Source organism: Bos indicus x Bos taurus, chromosome 12 (genome assembly GCF_003369695.1).
Source record: "Bos indicus x Bos taurus breed Angus x Brahman F1 hybrid chromosome 12, Bos_hybrid_MaternalHap_v2.0, whole genome shotgun sequence".
Lineage (NCBI taxonomy): Eukaryota > Metazoa > Chordata > Mammalia > Artiodactyla > Bovidae > Bos > Bos indicus x Bos taurus.
This window is the reverse complement of record NC_040087.1, coordinates 70,922,858-70,934,293: the sequence shown is the minus strand read 5'-3', so window position 1 is coordinate 70,934,293 and position 11,436 is coordinate 70,922,858. Positions and strand designations below refer to the sequence as shown.

At 40.6% G+C, this 11,436-nt stretch overlaps 1 protein-coding gene across 2 annotated transcripts in view; it reads right to left on the bottom strand.

Annotated features, from left to right (window-relative positions):
- Positions 1-808: 808 nt before the first annotated feature.
- The window catches only part of LOC113902485 (multidrug resistance-associated protein 4-like), a 157,691-nt gene continuing 147,063 nt past the window's right edge, over positions 809-11,436 (bottom strand). For both annotated transcript variants that reach the window (XM_027557822.1, XM_027557821.1), the window contains 2 exons: positions 11,292-11,426; positions 809-2,626 (listed from right to left, as the gene is read on the bottom strand). In XM_027557822.1, the coding sequence (XP_027413623.1) occupies positions 11,292-11,426 (135 nt within the window). In that variant the 3' untranslated portion in view covers positions 809-2,626. The remainder of the gene's footprint in view (positions 2,627-11,291; positions 11,427-11,436) is intronic.

Sequence of the window (11,436 nt, the reverse complement as noted above, 5' to 3'; positions counted from 1 at the left end):
CAGGGCACAGTTTCAAGTGCTCTAAACTAAGTGAGAAAAATTCCACATGTGGACACTTACAGTCAGAGCAGGCTACATGCACAACAGAAAGAACAGGCCCCTTATTTAAAAATAAGGTCTCTCAAGATGGTGACACAGGACACTAACCAAGTATGGTTCAGTTTAACATGAGAGGCGCTCAGGGTAATACACAAATCCGAGTTACCTAGGATGGTGACTGATGTTAATGTGACTTCTTAGAAGAGGCAACAACTGGGCTGACCCTGGACAATGAGGATATCTCCCCTACATGGACCTTCTCTATCTTTTAGACCAGATGGTATTCAGGAGAATCACTGAGTCATCATTTTCACTTAAACATCAGTCATCAAGAGGTTTCCCCACAGTGCACCCTCACCACCTACCTCTGGAGCTTTGATACAAACCAAGGGGGGACACTGAGACGTGCTGTCCTGACCTCCCTTCAGGGACTCGTTGTCCAACAGCTGAAAGTGCTGCCAGTGGGCAACCTTAAACCACCAGCCCCTCTGGGGGCAGCCTGCATGCAATGACCCATCTGGGTGGAGGTATAAAGGACTGGTCATTGGATGTGTCAGGACAACCCTGGGGGGCCATCATCACTCCAGACTCCCATGTGGTCAGCTCAGGTCATCTGGCCAGTGATCCAGCTTGATCCTTCCCTCTGCCTTACCCTGTTTATTCCCTCCTGATTCCACAGTGTTGACCCCAAGGGCACCCCTGATACACATCCCAGAACTAAACTCCATCTGAGTGTGCATCACAGAGAACCAGCCTGCAACACGTATCATAAAACATTCCAGTATTTGGGGAGGATTTTTATTGAAAATTACTGATTACACATGTACCAGTTAACATTTTAACATTAAATGTTAACATTTTAAAAACTCCCAATAAAATACAAAATGGTAGAAACAAGGACCTTTAGTGTGAATGTCATTACCTTTGGTTTAAAATTCATAATCTAATGTTGTCTGACCAAATGAAATTAAGTTATATATTAACAACAAAAGACAACTATATGTTGAACCATATGAAAGTGCCATTTTATAGCTTATAAAAAGACTGAATGTTAGCAGTTCTATATGGTTCAATCTAAAAGAAAAAATCTATAAGCATTTGAAATTTAGAGAGCATTATGCTTATGAATAACCCATGGGTAAAAGATACAGTTAATGAATTAAATTAGGAATTAGAAAATACATAATACTATGGCTATTGACAGAGGTGAGTACCAAAACTTGCAGGTTGCAGCTAAAATGGACCTTAGGGGAAAAGTCAGCTTTATATACTTATTTTAGAAAAATGATGACATTACTAATCTCTTTTCAATTTAAGAATTTAGAGGAAAAACCTCAACATTAAGGAAAACTTGAAGAAAAGAAAGAATGATATGATGATCTAGGGGAAAAAAAGAGCATCAGTCAAGCAAAAATTTGATTCTTTGAAAACAGGAAAAGGTTATGCAAGATTATTCACAAAAAAGAAGGCTAAAAGAAAATTAAAAAGTTAAAAGAACAGAGTTAGAGATGCTGCAGAGATTAAACATACAAGATATTGTGAATAACTTTATGTCAACCAAGCTCAAAACTCACAGGAAACAGATTCCGCCTAGAAAAATGAAACTTATCAAAATGACTCTGCAGAAATAACACACTGAATAGGAAAAACATAATTAACAAAAGTCACCCAGACAGTGTGGCTGCACAACACTGTGAATGCAATTAATGCCACTGGATTGTGTGACTAAAAACGGTTATATGGTAAATTTTATGTTATATATATTTTACCACAATTTGTAATATTAAAAAAAATAAAATTCTCTATCTAGAAGACAGTCTAGCACACGTCTGTCCTTCATTAGCAAATCCCCTACAAGTGCTATTTTGAGAAAGCATATTTTCTCTTCCTTCTCTTTTAGAACATATAATATTGTCCTTCGGTATTTAACCATATATCTATTTTTTTGTTGTTGTTACTTAAACTATAGTATATTATTATGTTTTTCCTATCAGTTTTCTCTGTAGCATTTTAACCACAGGTCTTTTGATAGAAAAATGGATTCTAGTCATGTTAAAGGAAGTGGTGACACAAAACAGCAACTTCACACAGTCTTCAAGTAAACAGAATCCCTGATATAATTGGAAAGTAATATGTAATTCTGGGAACAGTAAAAATACATCTGTGACAACTTTGTCTCAAATATTAGAAAATGAGTTTAGCTCTGGAGTCTCTCAAGACACAAAACCTGGGAGACAGCTTTTATTGGTGGCCTGCACCTCTGATTTGGATAAGAAAGTGAGTAATATAACATTTAAATAAACATCATAAATCCATTTTCAAGAGCTTGAAATCATTGAGTGAAGTTGGAGAACAAACATCTTGTAATGTGTAAATATTTGTTGCTGGCATAAAAAAAGTAGAATATAGTTTATGCAGTGCAAAGCCTATTGGAAAAAAGCCTTTGGAATAGACAAATTAGACAAATAGACAAATAGAATCAAAGTGTTGATGCAAAAATTGTTCAGGCTGAGGGTTGTCCACTGGAAACATTCATAACCACGAGGTCACTGTGAATAATATCTGGCTATCTCCTTTTGAAGTACACCTGAGGGAGAAAAAGACAAAAACAACAGGTTTAAAAGTTTTTAAGTCCTCCTGCTGATGCAACACATTTCTAGGTTTCCTTCTTCATGTGAAGCAATCATATCACTATTGGAGGCACAGTTTTTGAAAAACCAGGGCTGTATTTATTCTACAGAGGAAGCAACCCCATTAAAACCCTCAGTTGGGCTGGATATAATGCTAAATAACCTGTAGATCTCCTAGATTTCTGGTCATTCAGAATCACATATATGCTTCATAACTACAGTAAATTGATAAGCAAAATCATTTTAGTCCCTGAAATAAATTTAAAACAGTGTAACAAAGAGGATAGGAAAACTAGCATCTTAACAGGGTTTGTCATTTTCACACATAAAAGGAGCACAACAGATTTGGATGTTAATGCTGCTGCTGTTAAGTCACTTCAGTCCTGTCCGACTCTGTGCGACCCCATAGATGCCAGCCCACCAGGCTCCTCTGTCCCTGGGATTCTCCAGGCAAGAACACTGGAGTGGGTTGCCATTTTCTTCTCCAATGCATGAAAGTGAAAAGTGAAAGGGAAGTCCCTCAGTTGTGTCTAAGTCTTCGAGACACCATGGACTGCAGCCTACCAGGCTCCTCCGTCCATGGGCTTTTCCAGGAAAGAGTGCTGGAGTGGGGTGCCATTGCCTCCTCCGTTGGACTGGCATATACATATGAAATATCCTGGTGTTTAATTTGTGTGGCAAAGCAGTTATAGGGCCTATAGAAATGTGACCTGTGGATAGTGGGTCACAAGAATGAAAAGAAAATCAAATTCTTTAACAATGACTCAATCAAGAGACTTCTCTAAAATGTAAGATGATACCCAATAATAGGACAGATCTCTACCAGACCTTTGAGCTCTTGAATTCTACCAAATTCTAGCTGAACAGGAAGAGATACTGGTTTTCTCAGTGTATAAGCAGAACACAAAGGAAAGGAAGTGCTGTCAAGTTCCACAATCATCAGTTTTTAGTATCTTTGTCGTATCTCGGTTACTTACAGATGCACATAACAAGATAAAATAATGTCAGGGATTGTGAAGCCTTATCTCTGAATGTGTTTGGACAAAAAAAGGACTTCAAGTGTAACTCTTTATCCTCAAAGAAGAATGTGAAAAGTTTCATTTGAGTCTTTAAAACAGAAAATGTATTATCTATCAGAGGCTGACTCGTGTCACAAACTGGGTTGCTTAGACATATGATTCCATCTCTTTTATAAAACCTGACTGCAAGTGCATTGTGGGTGCTGTAAACAGAGTTATCATGAGAGAGAATGAACTTCACACACAAAACAGAAAAGCACTAGGACACCCACCTTCATAGTAAGTGCACTTTCTTACTCTCTTGTTGCTAACATAACCTGCTCTGCACATGAAATGCTATATATTTAAATGTCACTTAAGGAGAAAAATAAACCCTCCAAGAATGCTTGGGCCCACTGGCTGATATCTGAGGCTATTTCCATTGTAATGGAAGCACTTAAAAATAAAGCCTTTGGTGGGAGTGGGGGGATGGTTAATTGCGTATCATCACCCTCCTCCATTTTATTAAGCTAGACATAGTTGGTGATTATATGCTTATGTACTATTTTGGTGAAACTAAAAACAGTTAAAGGAACCAAAGAAAATTCATTTCATTTTCTTTTTTTCATTTTCTACTCCTTAATATTATTTCCAAAATTATCTGCTTCCTTTCTCCATAACCCTTCTCAATACAATTTTTATAAAGAAAATATTATTTCTGCTGCTGCTAAGTCACGTCAGTCGTGTCCGACTCTGTGCAACCCCATAAATGGCAGCCCACAGGCTCTCCCATCCCTGGGACTCTCCAGGAAAGAACACTGGAATGGGTTGCCATTTCCGTGTCCAATGCATGAAAGTGAAAAGCAAAAGTGAAGTCGCTCAGTCGTGCCCAACTCCTAGCGACCCCATGGACTGCAGCGCACCAGGCTCCTCCGTCCATGGGATTTTCCAGGCAAGAGTACTGGAGTGGGGTGCCATTGCCTTCTCCCATATTATTTCTAGCAACATTTAACTAAAAAGGACTTTGCTTCATGGTCTGAAATACCTGAACTGGATACTGCAAAGGATCTTCAGCAATTGGAGACACCTGATTAGGGTCTCTAAAGTGACCTAGAAGAACTATGGGTATATTTGTTTTATTATTGGGAGGCAAGGTTTCTACCTACAGCCCTTTATAAAATGATCCCACTTTTATACCGTTAAATGCTCTATGTCCTCAAAGCACTTAAGCATCTGCTCTCTCATCTGATCCCTGTGATAAGTGTGAAGAAGCCAGCAGGGCTGTAATCCTGCTATACACACAGGTGAGGACCTGAGGCTCAGAGACCTGGGGGACACAAGACCACGTGGATGCTAAGTGCCTCCTCCATCTATCCAACTGGACCAGGCTCCTAGAGCTGGGATATGAGATTTTTACAACTGCTGGGCTGTATTAGGAGATTTCATGAATAGGGAAAATGACACCTCTGTTACATACTGAGAACAAAGAAACTTCAAAAAATCTCAACCTGATCTGCTTCATCACAGAACAGAATGGATGGCAGGCATTTATTCTTGGAGCTGAACTGTGTCCCCTCTGAAATGCTGTTGCTGAACACAAAAGATGCCATGATTCTTGGCCTCCAGAGGAGAAGAATTCAATTTGGGGCCAGTGATGAAGCCTGATCACTCAGAGCTTTTGTGTAATAAAGTTTTATTAAAGTATAAAAGAGACAGAGAAAGCTTCTGACATAGACATCAGAAGGGGGCAGAAAGAGTGCCCCCTGCTATTTTTTAGGCTGATGTTATACAGCTACTAGTAGTAGTAGTGTTAGTCACTCAGTCGTGTCCGACTCTTTGTGACCACGTGGACTGTGGCCCGCCAGGCTCCTCTGTCCATGGGATTCTCCAGGCAAGAATACTGGAGTGGATGGTCAATCACTTCTCCAGAGGATCTTTCTGACCCAGGGATCTAACCCAGGTCTCCTGCACCGCAGGCAGATTCTTTACCATCTGAGCTACAGGGAAGATCAGTATAGCTACTAGCAGTCTGCTAATTAGAGAAAGGAAATGTCTTAAAACTCAGAGAATGGTATCAGGCCCCTCACAAACAACTTGCATTTTGTGACAACACTGGCACAAGATGAGTTGTCTCTGGCCATAAAATGATTGACATGAATCTTGAAGAAAGGCACGTTTCTAAGCAAATATAGTTTCATTGACATAGCTTAAGAGAACATTTGAATGAGTAAACATTCTGGTTTCTCAAGTCCATTCTGAGTCTTAGGGGGAACTGACTTGAAGACAGAATCTAGGATAAATACGTAGTTCATTAACATAGGTTAAGAAAAACATTTCCATAAGAAAAATGCATTGGTTAGCTCAAGGTTTGAGAAAAGTTCAGGTGGAACCAGGTATCCTATGGCAATACAGAATTTTAAAAGAAATCTCCTTTTTAAATTTGTATCATTTCAGTTCAGTCGCTGAGTCCTATCCTACTCTTTGTGTCCCATGGACTGCAGCATGCCAGGCTTCCCTGTCCATCACCAACTCCTAGAGCTTACTCAAACTCATGCCCATTGAGTTGCTGATGCTATCCAACCATCTCATCCTCTGCCATCCCCTTCTCCAGCCTTCAATCATTCCCAGCATCAGGGCCTTTTCAAATGGGTCAGTTCTTCATATCAGGAGGCCAAAATATTGGAGTTTCACCTTCAGCATCAGTCCTTCCAATGAATATTCAGGACTGATTTCCTTTAGGATGGACTGGTTGGATCTCCTTGCAGTCCAAGGGACTCACAAGAGTCTTCTCCAACACCACAGTTCAAAAGCATCAATTCTTCTGTGCTCAGCTTTCTTTATTGTCCATCTCTCACATCCATACATGACTACTGGAAAAACCATAGCTTTGACTAGATGGACCTTTGTTGTTAAAGCAATGTCTCTGCTTTTTAATATGCTGTCTAGGTTGGTCAAAGCTTTTCTTCCAAGGAGCAAAGAAAGTAAAAGTGAAGTCACTCAGTCGTGTCTGACTCTTTGTGACCTGTGGACTCTAGCCCACCAGGCTCCTTCATTCATGGCAAGAATACTGGACTGGGTTGCCATTTCCTTCTCCACGGGGTCTTCCCAACCCAGGGATCAAACCCAGGTCTCCCACATTGCAGGCAGATGCTTTAACCTCTGAGCCACCAGGGAAGCTCCAAGGAGCAAGCGTCTTTTAATTTCATGGCTGCAGTCAGCATCTGCAGTGATTTTGGAGCCAAAAAAATCAAAGCTTGTCATTGGCTCCATTGTTTCCCCATCTATTTGCCATGAAGTGATGAGACCAGATGCCATGATCTTAGTTTTCTCAATGTTGAGCTTTAAGTCAACTTTTTGGCTCTCCTCTCTCCTCATCAAGAGGCTCTTTAATTCTTCTTCACTTTCTGCCATAAGGGTGGTGTCATCTGCATATCTGAAGTTATTGATATTTCTCCCAACAATCTTGATTTCAGCTTGTACTTCATCCAGTCCAGCATTTCTCATGATGTACTCTGCATATAAGTTAAATAAGCAGGGTGACAATATACAGCCTTGATGTACTCCTTTCCCAATTTGGAACCAGCCTGTTGTTCCATGTCCAGTTTTTACTGTTGCTTCCTGACCTGCATGTAGATTTCTCAGGGAGCTGATCAGGTGGTCTGGTATTCCCATCACTTGAAGGATTTTGCACAGTTTGTTGTGATCCACAGAGTGGATCTATGGCTTTGGCATAGTCTATAAAACACAAGTAGATGTTTTCATGGAACTCTCTTGCTTTTTGATGATTCAGCGGATATTGGCAATTTGATCTCAGGTTCCTCTGCCTTTTCTAAATCCAGCTGCTTAAACATCTGGGAATTTATGGTTCACATCCTGTTGAAACCTGGCTTGGAGAATTTTGAGCATTACTTTGCTAGCATGTGCGATGAGTGCAATTGTGCAATAGTTCAAGCATTCTTTGCTATTGCCTTTCTTTGGGATTGGAATGAAATCTGACCTTTTCCAGTCCTGTGGCCACTGCTGAGTTTTCCAAATTTGCTGGCATATTGAGTGCAGTACTTTCACAGCATCATCTTTCAGGATTTTAACTAGCTCAACTGGAATTTCATCACCTCCACTAGCTTAGTTCTTAGTGATGCTTCCTAAGCCCCACTTGACTTTGCATTCCAGGATACCTGGCTCTAGGTGAGTGATCACACCATCGTGATAGTCTGGGTCATAAATATCTTTTTTGTATAGTTCTTCTGTGTATTCTTGCCACCTCTTCTTGATATCTTCTCCTTCTGTTAGGTCCATACCATTTCTGTCCTTTATTATATCCATCTTTCCATGAAATGTTCCCTTGGTATTTCTAATTTTCTCAAAGAGATCTCTAGTCTTTCCCATTCTATTGTTTTCCTCTATTTCTTTGCATTGATCACTGAGGAAGGATTTCTTATCTCTCCTTGCTCTTCTTTGGAACTCTACATTCAAATGGGTATACCTTTCCTTTTCTCCTTTGCCTTTAGCTTCTCTTCTTTTCTCAGCTATTTGTAAGGCCTTCTCAGACAACCATTTTATCTTTTTGTATTTCTTTTTTGGCAGATATAAATTGTATAGAGAAGGGGAAAACATATAACACTAGTAGTTTGATTCTTCCTGCAGCTTATGAGAGAGATAAAAAATGTCTGACACTTGCAGCCTACTCCCTCCGTTTGGAGACCCCTGGCCTTCCTTCTTCCAATCTTACATGTTGAAGTCCTAAACCCTCTAGTACCACATAATGTGACTGTATTTGGAGACAGTGTCTTTAAAGAGGCAATAAAGTTAAAATGAAATCATACAGGTGGGTCCTAATCTAACAGATTGGAGTTCTCATATAAAGAGACCAGGAAGGTCAAACAAAAGGAAGAGCATGTGAGGACACAGAGGGAAGATGGTGTCTACAAGGCAATGTGCGAGACCTCAGAGGAAAACAACCCTGCTGACACCTTGACCTCAGACTTCCAACCTCCAGGGCTGTGAGGTTGTAAGTTTCTGCTCTTTAAGTCGCCTACTCTTTGGTCTTTGTATGGCAGCCCTAGCACACTACAGCCCCCTTTAGCTTTATGTATCTAAAAGGGACTTTCTTTACTATTTCAAGGATCATCCAAAAGGGTCAGACAGTGTCAGCTCACCTGAGCTGCAAGTTCAAGAAAATGTGATGTGGAAGCACCTTCTCCAAGATATTGGGTTTTCTTTTCAGATGAATGAATTCTGTTCTATTAGAGTGAGAACCTTGTGACTTAGGCTAGTGCTCCCCGTGTTATAGCTCTGAACAATGCACTGATATCTAATGCTTGCACATTCAAAAAACCGATAATCTGACAGTTTATCCTCCTAAGAGGATGCAGAGTATGCAGAAGTAATGTCAAGATGGGATGAGAATTAAGAATTATATTTATTTCTGTAGAGGGACCTGAGCCAGTGGCAGGACTGAAATCCATGAGTGAGGTTCTGCCTCCCTGCGAACTTCGGTGACTGGCCCGACCTTGGCTACCACGTGACAGGAGAAGTGTTCTCAGGCTCGACACAGAACACAATACCTAGGATGGCACTTCGACTCTGCCAGCAATTCCCCCTCTGTGCTCCTTGGACCAGCTCTGTCACCTTGGGTGAGCCCTGTACACACTCTCCTCATCCATCACATGGGATAAAAATGGACCATCATGAGATTATGTGAAATCATACATGTGAGAACTGTATAAAACAAATTATAAAGAACTACACAAGTGTAACTTACCATTAATATTGTTACAGTAGGTGCAGGATTACCAGACCTGGAATCACAAGATTTCTAATTCTATGACCTATGACTGCTTCAGTATGTATGTTACACTTGATTTAAAATATTTACTAAAAGACCAAATTTATAATTCTGTGTCTGCTGCACTAGCTTAACACCAGTTATATACATAGGGCCACCCTCCTTCTAAAGCACCTTAGTTTCCTCATCTGTACAAAGAGAGTGTTGAATCCTATTATCTTATTATCTGGACCAATCTAAAATCCTGTGTTCTATTTCTCATTATTCAATGTCATGATGATATAGTTTTAAAATGAATACTTTGACATACAGGTGGGAACACCACTTTTTGATGTAAAATGCCTAAGGTCAAAAGAGCAAAGGGTTTGGGAGATTCCTGGCTCTCTAGGTCTCAGGATGGATAGTCTGACTGGGAGACACTCTAGTGGATAAAAGCACTCTGTGAATTTCAGCCATTAAAAAAAAAAAAAATACCCTTGTTCAGCTTCTCTAAATTTGCATACAATGTAAGTACTTATGAAAAGTTCAGAACACAGACTTCCTTGCCCCTAAACCTAAGCACAAACTGTAACTCTACCAACTCTTCAGCCAGCTCTGGGACCCAGGAAGTCTCCTACCTGATGAGCAGCAGAAGGTCTTGCTCTGCATTTCCTCATTTCTACAGAGGATTGAGAGAAGACAGTGATGAACTCAGGCCACATTTTAGATAAATCTTTCTTATACAAGTACCTAAGATACTGGGACATGTTTTCTTTAAGACATTTTAAATATTACACAAATACTCTTATTCTGTTTACAAGTGAAAATCTGGGAAAGGCAGAGAAGTATGAAAAATCGAAAATATATCCATAATTTAACATCCAGAGATAAATTTTTGATGGGGAAACCACATCCCACCCTGAGCCACACACGTTAAGGGGTAAGAACACCAGACCTTCCTTCCCTCCCTCTATCTTCTCATCATCAACTCCAATCCCACTCCCACCTGGTTCCAGGAAGAATTACAGATGGCTGCTTGACAATGGCTAAGTCTCTTAAACCAGACCTTGGTTACCACTACACTTCTGTTAGGAAGATACCATGTGACCTGAATGTGACTCACTGAGCCCCTTCCTCACACCACACCCAGTGCTTAGTGCTTCACACGCCTCATCTCTGAGAAAGTGCTCTGTAAACCTTCAGGCACCATTCAGACTACAGTGTGAAGGTATTGTGATTTCTTGATTTGTCCTGATGACAATTTCATCTTCTAGAAAGTAGAGGAAGCATGGGGCGGGGGGTGAAATGGACCTACTAAACAATGAAGAATTAGGGAGAAAGTGATAATATCAGGTAAGAGTTTTCTTTACAGGTTAGGAAACAGAAGAGACCTACACCTTTCTCTAGAAGAGCTTCCTAGAATCAAAATATTCCAAGTTTTTTCCCCTTAAACTCTCAAATTTCCTGGATATTCCTTGACAGAACCTATTCACAAATGTGCTGAGCACCAATCAGAATGAATGTAAAGGGTATGAAAAATGAGAGTGTTCAGTGCTCCATGAGAATCTCAACTCAGAGTCCAAACACGTGGAAAGTCGAATCCAAATCTGTCTCAGGCACAGGTGTGTGCACATAGAAGGGTTCACACATCCCGACCCCACCCCCAGCACTGCTGCAGATTCTCAGCAGACCAGCCTTCCACCTGCCACATGTTGTTAAGACCCAGTCATGAAGCTTCCTCTCTGGAGGCTTCTAACTGAAAAGAGCACAGAGTGCTTGCTCTCAGACCCTTGGTGGAGATCCTGTGAAGAGTGAATCCTGGAGGCAAATTTTAATTACAGCTTCCTGCAGCAGGCTCACCTATTTTGCCCTTTTGGTGAGGACAGCAGCCTCCGCCTCTCCCAGTTGTTGCACCATCTTGTAAAATAGGCTGTTTCTATTTTGCAGCAAATAATATGGCCGATTACTTTCTTTCCATGTCCCTGAATCCAAAACCTGTTAACAG